We start from the raw sequence: 7897 nt of genomic DNA, 5'->3' as shown, positions 1-7897 counted from the left end.
GATTGGCCGCTTGACACCCGCTTGGCAGGGGTGCCGCTCAGTAGGGTCCCCGGGTCCACCTGGAGACCCTGCCAAGCATCCCTGCTTGGCAGGGGTGCCGAGCACATCTCGGCCGTCCAAAAGTGTTTTGGACGGCCCAAATGTAAAGATACCGAACGGATTTAAAAAAAAAAAGAAAAGAAAAGAAAAAAAATGTTTCGATCCGGACCGTTGATTCCGAGATGAATGGCTGGATTGGCCGCTCGGCCCGCTCGGCAGGAGTGCCACTCGGCAGGGTCCCCGGGTCCCAGCCTTGCCCACAATATGTTGAGAAAGTTTTACTATCAATTTGCAGCTTCGGTTGATGTTCTTTAGATCATAAATGAAGCAATAAACGCACATGGCATGTGATGACAAAGGTGTTTATTACACTTGCTTGGTTGTTTACTTTCACTGATCGAAGTATGATTTTTTAAAGAAATTTACTGAAACACCCTGTAGAAAAATGTGGTAATCGCAAAAATATCATGGGTAATTCATGTAGTCCAGAATCGAAGGTCTATTATGCCCTCGATTTTCAATATAATTAAATAATATTTTTCAGAAATAAGATATCGCATTAAATAAGTAATATCCAAAAGCAAGTTCCCACCTGATCATATACAAATCAAGTCTCCAAGTTTAAGGAAATATACAACATTGGCACACCGGTCTCAAAATGAGATTAAGTACAAGTACGGACGAGCTAATAGTTACAAACGATTTAGTCAAAAGAATTTCTAAATTTATTAGTTATAAAGCCATCTTTAACCAAAAGTAAGTCTATTAGAACATCCACATTGTAATAATCAAATTGGTATGGATAAGCAAACTTAACAACAATGCTAAAAAAATACCTCACATTGTAATAAGTAAAGTTACAAGTCTTTTAGCAAATAATCAAATTCCACCCATTCCATAACCAAACTTAACAACTTTTACCAATAACCAAAACTCAATAATCAAACCCAATAACCAAATTCAAAACTAAAAAACTAAAAAATACCCCACAATAGAATCGTCTCATCGAGAAAAATAATTTTGTGTGGTCTGGTGCGTTATTAGAACTCGTTTGTAATTGGACATAGGTTCATTGCGTATTGTGGGGGGTTTTTTTTATAGGGATGCAAAAATAACCAATGTGGAGGTAAAGTTTGTTAAGTTTGATTATGAACTAAATAGATAATCAAATGCTGACGTGACACATTTTGGTTATTGATTTTGATTATTCCCATTGCGGATGCTCTTACAAGATGAGTATGTAACTAAATCAAATTAGCTTCAAAAAAATTTCACACTACTACAATAATAGATATGCGTCACACTAAGAAGATTCACAAAGATCACGATTTTCAGTGAAAGCGTGATAAAAAGTGGTGCTTAAATTTTTTTATCTCAGTTTAAGTCCAAAGCTGAGATAAAAAGTGGATTTTAGCGCGAAATAAAAGACCTCGCTCTTGCGGTGAGATAAAAGAAAAATAACCTCACCCTTGCGGCGCGTGATAAAAGACTTTAGGTTGATAAAAGAGAAAAGATCTCATCATTGTGGTGTGATAAAAAAGAGAAAAGACTTCACTTTTGTGGTGTGATAAAAGATTTTAGGGCGAAAAAGAATGAGATAAAAGATCTCGCTTTTGTGGTGAGATAAAAAAGAAAAGATCTCACCTTTGTAGCGTGATAAAAATTTTAGCGCGAAAAAAAGTGAGGTAAATGATCTCACTCTTACGGCGAGATAAAAAGCCTACCCATTTAGACGCACAATCTGAATTTTCACGTGGGCGGGCTGGTACTTATTTAGTCAGGCTTTGAAAAGTTATGTAAGAAAAATGATGTAGTTTAAAAACTTTGAAAGGTTCTTTTTTTTCTTTTTTAGAAAAGGTAACAAGATAATCACTAATTACATTCATCCTAAAAAATCTTTACATCGTTTCATCTTCATCTTCACGCCCAAAGAGAGAGAGAGAAGGCAAATTCCACAACTGGGTTCCACCAATACCCAGTTGTTTCTTCGATGATGGGCAGACTGTTCAACTAGTGCCCGATTTTCACGTGGGCGAGCTGTGATTTTTATGGTTTATTGTAGTAGTGAAATTTAGTTATTTCGAATATCTTTCAAGTATATGTTCGACAGATTAGGTAAAAAAGCAATTATATTTTTATGGCTTAGCCTTGTCTGAAAAGGATTCAAATCCAATTGAGAAGCCACCATTGAAATTGAAATTCAATAGAAACACAAAATTTTTGTGAAATGGTTGGTTTATAAAAAAAAATCTAAAGTTTGTCTATAATGTTACAATCTGCAGACTGTGATAATTTTCATAAAAATACAAATCGCACACTACAACAAAAAATACTATTGTCTACTAAATTTACTAGCTAAAACTAAATTTTTTACTCCAAAAAAATCCTTTGGTGACCAACAACTAATTTTGATCGACAAAAGATCTGTTATCATATTTTAAATTTTTTTTAAACAATGTTTATATATGTATTTTTATATATTTTAATATCATGTTTATTGCATTTCAAAAATTTCGGCAAATTTTAAGGAAAAAAAAAAGTTCTCACTTTAGGAAGTAAGTATAAATATTTTTGTTTTCCTAATGTAACAGAAGCTCTTGGCTAGCTTAGTGGTAAGGGTTGGAAAATCAACTAAAGGTGCATGGGTTCGAAACTTGGCAATGACAAGAAAAGATGGTGTAGTAGATACAAAGAAAAGATTACGCGCAATGGTTTTCCATCTCAGTTTATGGTGTGATCATTTTAAACTTTCAATTAATCACGGTTATAGATCGTGATCTAAAGGGACATATAATCACACCCAGAAAAGAGAAACAATCACGCCCAAGAGAAACAATCACAGCTTATAATCGTGGTAAAAGAGAAATGATCATGTCTTTTGGTCGTGATTGTTTCTCTTTCAATTACGGTTATAAACCGTGATAAAAGAGAGTGACTTACAATTATACCCAAATCTGTCACGGTAGCAGAAGTGTGATGAAAAACTTACAATCATAGTCAATAGCTGTGATCTTTATGATTTATTGTAGTAGTGTCGTGTCCAAGCACACCATAGCATGCAATCTATTGCTCGGCATTAAGACCTAAAAAGAAAGATTTTGTTGAGCTACACTAGCCCAGTAGGAAAATTTTTACCAATCTTACATGCAAATATGATGATAAGGGCAAGAGAAGGAAAACAAGATGATATAGCTCAACGACGAAATACAATCGACTCAAGGATGTGCCAAACATTCAAGGCGATCATTCTAAGATATGCTATAATCACATTATGCCATCAGGTTCACAATACTCAAGCAAGTAACAACTTTGACACAACTCACTATCCCATATCTCCACCATCGGCATTTCCACGCCTTGTGTTGCCGTATTATACCACGAGAGTCACCGTATTACCACCTCTAGCGTTATGGTGTACACCAACATTTAAGGTCACCGTATTACCACCCATTGCGCTACGAGATCATCTAAGTCTTCGTATTACCACCCTTTGCGTTACGAGACTTCCTAAATCAACCACCGACCCAAAACAACCATTTCCTCACTCAACATACAAGTTAAAGCTTTCCAAAATCGATATTCATTCATAAAGTATGTCACGACATGTCAACAATATTACAAATATACCACAAACGTTCACAGATAATCATTCAATCATAAGTTGCATCATATTGACATTTTAACCAAACAAACTATTGTTCGTTCCTTACAAATGGGAGGCCAACGGATCAAGGACAACATCGATTATTCGTAGGAAGTCGATTGGGCATGCAGAGAATAGGTTTGGAAGTGTCCAAAAGGGTTTAGAAACGATCGGGAGTCGATACGATCGAAAGAGAACGAAACAGCAAAACGGCTGTCCAGAGGGGAGGGGGATTGATCCCTCCTCCATTAGGGATTGATCCCTGCAGTCACTGGATGAAGACAGAACAAAGGGGGATCGATCCCCCAACTCTAGGGATCGATCCCTAGGCGATTTCGGACGATTTCTGCAGTTTTCTGACAGCTTTCAAATAAACAAAGGGAGACGATCAAACCTTGATTCTTGCATCAAATCATCATATAAACACATAAAAGAGGTAAAGAAGTCCCTACCTTGCTATGATAACCAAGATCTACAAGATTTGAGCAAGTCCTAGCCTCTTTGAACCTCAAAACTTCGATTCAAACATGACCCATGGATTTCTGAGCTCAAGAACGTGAATGAAAGGCCGGAGGGAGGTTGATTCTTAGAGTTCTTGAGTGATTGAGTGGAGTTTTGAGTGAGGAAGCAAGAGAGAGAGAGAGAAAGAAGTCGGTAGAGAGAGAGAGGGAACGGATGAGTGAGAGAGATGGGAGATGAAAAATACTCTCCTACACCACACACGCACCCTATATATACTCATATACAGTATCTTTTTATCACACACCCACTTCCTCAATCTCCTATTATTTCACTTCAACCCTCAATCTCATTAACCACCAAATAAACCACAATTTCCCAATTAAACATTTAACAAGCAATTTCAATAATTAAAATTTTACGGGCCTCTACAGGGTCCTTTTTTCAAAATTTAAATCTCCGTAATTTTTATACGTGAGGTATTTTGGTAATTTGAAAAATATGAAAAATAGCTCGTGTTGACTACGTCTCTATCTTTATGTGCAAACGACCCATCGCTCCTACAAATGGTAGAGTGAAATTTTCTGATCGCGTCGACATAGGTGGTTCGCTCATTATAATGGGCCAGAGAAAAACCCACATTTGCAGGTGTTGTTCCTGAAAACAAAAGAGAAATAATCCCTTGGGCATTTGTGACTGGGTCAATACAAATACCCCATGCCCGTATCCAAACTGTGCCAAAGCGATATATGATTTATCTTCTTAAGAAAGACAAGTCAATTACATATACAACAGGTAAAATGAGATGAAAACCATTGTTAACCCTCTCTTCCTCCCTACATCAAAATTACTCAAGAACCAAAAGCTAATTTATGCACTTGTTGGAATTTATTTATGTGGCTCACATGCCACATCAATTTTATTTATATTTTATAGTATTTATGTTCATAACTAAAATATGAGTATTAGATTTAAATGAAATATTGCCTAAATAGTTGGTGACTATTCATAAAAAGGTTTGGTGACTATTCATGAATGCGTTTAGTGACTATTCATGTGTAAGGTTGCAACTATTAATGAATAAGTGCCTTATTACTTTTTTGATGGAAGGAAGTATGACGGGTTGTGTCTATTCGGAAAGGGTCCCGATCTATCTATATAAAGACATGTGATTACCATCAAGTTACAAGTGTGAAGAACATTTACATAGATTAGATTGGAAATTCTACCCATTGCTCTCCCAAACAATTAGTGAGAGTTTGTGTTTGTGAAACATATTGGTTCAAGGTCGAAACGATTTCCAGGTTTCTCAAGACTTAAATACTATGGCAGAAGGTAAGTAATTTTTCCGTTGCATATTGATTTTGATTCTCCCACACACACACACACACACACACACACACACACACACAGATATATATATATATATATCGGGGCGGTTTCGGAGACACCCAAAAAAACACCTAAAAAAATACCTCATAGTTCCCGATCAAATTTTGATGATCCGAGCCGCTCAATGTGATCAGAACGTGATTTTAAGGGTACTCACGAGAAATCAGCAAAAAAAATGACCAGGAAAGGCTTAATCCGAACAGTTTCAAACAGTTTTTTATTGAACGGTTCAAATAAAACTGCCCAAATCAAGCCTTTCCCGATCATTTTTTTTGTTAATTTCTCGCGGGCACCCTTAAAATCACATTCTGCACACATTGAACGGTTCGGATCATAAAAATTTGATCGGAAACTATGAGTTTGAGATTTGGGGTGTTTTTTTGGGTGTCCCTTGAACCATCCCGTATATATATATATATATACACATACAGTTCCCATCTGGTAGGGACGTCCTTATTTTCCTAAAATGCGGACGTTTTCTGTGAGCCGTTGGATCTCATCCAACGGCTGTAATAGAAGGGCGAGACACGCGGGTAAAAAAGGGGGTGGGTCGGGTAAAATACAACTCGCGGGTCACGAGGTGATCTCAAACGGGCCAAACAAAACCCCCAATTCCCTCACTTCTCACTCGTTGAACAATAGACGAAGAGAGAGAGAGAGAAGAGCGGAGAAATCAAAGAAGAAGGAGAATCGACGAACGAAGAAACGAATCGAAGACGAACGATCTGTCAACAAGGTCTCTCTCTCTCTCGAACAACTTCCTTCCAGAAACCCTAACCCCCTCGATTTTCAAACTCACAAATTAGGGCTTGATTACGCGAAGAATACGGCTTGATTTGAAGGTATCTATCTGATTAGAGCTTGATTTTTATTCTGGCTTGAATTTGGGGTTGGATTCGAGTTCATTTTACTGTTGATTTTGATTCTGGGTTGGATTCCAATTCATTTTACTGTTCAATGTCACAAATCGTAAGTTGTGAATCTATATTTTTTTTTTGTAATATGTGGTTCATTAAGCAGAAACCCTAACCCCTTTTTGATCCGTCTGTTCTCGCAAACCCAGTGCAACTTGGCATGATTATTAGCTTAAGCTACGGCATCTGCTTTAAGAGTTTCTGTTGATTCCCCTGATTTCAACTTTCCTTGTTTTACCTAATGAAAAAATAAATTTGGGGCCCATATGCCAAAACTTGTACTAGTTTCTTACTACTGGTATTGTCATCACCAAATGAAAGATTCACTCTTTCTTGATGGTTTACTTGATATTTTGTAAAATAAGTAGGTCAATACTCAATATGATTGTTATGAACCGTTTTTTCCTAATTCTTCTTTTTTTCAAATTTGAATTGTTGAACATGCTATTGTAGTGTTTGGATAACCTATAAGATGTCCATTTAAGGTGCTTTTTGATCGTTGGGAGTACCCAACTCGTACTCTCTTTGGATTCCTCCAAAATGGGGCATTGTATCCTTGTAAATTGATTTCAATTGTGGCTTTGTATAGCAGTCTATTGGTGTCCACAATTGATAGGGGTCCAATTCATTCAAACATATATTGATGTTCTAATTAGGAATTTGCATCATTAAATCTGTTGCCTTGTCGACATTTGCAGGAGTTAGAGCGGTGTAGAGAGGAGCTTGAAGCTTTGTTATTAGTTGAAGAAAGAGCCTGAGACAGCAACGAAGGGTTTTATCCGTAGACCATCATCACACTTCCGAGCTTGAACTAGAAGACGACGAAATTGAGTTTTTCACAACTGTCACGAATTTTTTATTTTTTTTTTGGTATATGTTCAGTGTTTCTTCTGATCGAGTGTTGCGAATGCTTGACTCAGTAGTTATGAATGCTTGACTCATTGTATTTGTATTTGGAGAGAATCAGATATCAACTATCCATAGAACCATTTTAATTCCATCATTGTGATTCATGTTTCCACCATATTCCGTTATGTAATTGATTTTCTTGAGTACTATACTTTTAAATGGATATGAACTTAGAGCATAGGAATTTTGCTGGCTTTTTTTAGGGTGTTCGATGGTTCAACAGCCTTAAATTTTCTGCTTCTTTAGGGTGTATTTGAGCTACTACTTTCCAGCAAAACAAGGTTTTGAATTTCGATAATTTTTTGGAAGCAACTTCAGTTTTTCCCAATATTACAGCAGAAGGTAGATTGAGCATAGCTGTAAAATGTGAGGTTATTGGAAACATGATTATAAGACAACTAGACCATCAATTCTCAGAGCCATATTTGAAAATATCAGGCTTTTGCAGCTTCATACACAACCTTTTGCTGCAATTCATATTTGAAAATAACAAGCTTTTGCAGCTCCATATTTGAATTTTTTTGCTTCTTTGGGGTGTATC

General features: G+C 36.6%; 1 protein-coding gene across 2 annotated transcripts; it reads left to right on the top strand.

Annotated features, from left to right (window-relative positions):
* Positions 1-5984: 5984 nt before the first annotated feature.
* LOC131336374 (uncharacterized) lies at positions 5985-7544 on the top strand. 2 transcript variants are annotated; one of them, XR_009202797.1, is made up of 2 exons: positions 5985-6375; positions 7146-7544. XR_009202797.1 is itself a non-coding variant. In XM_058372177.1 (2 exons), the coding sequence occupies exons 1-2, from the start codon at positions 6000-6002 to the stop codon at positions 7203-7205; spliced, it is 330 nt and encodes a 109-aa protein (XP_058228160.1). In that variant the 5' UTR covers positions 5985-5999; the 3' UTR covers positions 7206-7544. The 2 variants fall into 2 exon arrangements, 1 of the variants encoding a protein (XP_058228160.1); XM_058372177.1 differs by having other exon boundaries at positions 5985-6269.
* The last annotated feature ends 353 nt before the right edge of the window (positions 7545-7897 follow it).

The sequence above is a fragment of the Rhododendron vialii genome, chromosome 1a, assembly GCF_030253575.1.
Source record: "Rhododendron vialii isolate Sample 1 chromosome 1a, ASM3025357v1".
In the NCBI taxonomy this organism is placed as follows: Eukaryota; Viridiplantae; Streptophyta; class Magnoliopsida; order Ericales; family Ericaceae; genus Rhododendron; species Rhododendron vialii.
Note: the sequence above shows the minus strand (reverse complement) of the source record. Positions and strands in the feature narration are given on the sequence as shown.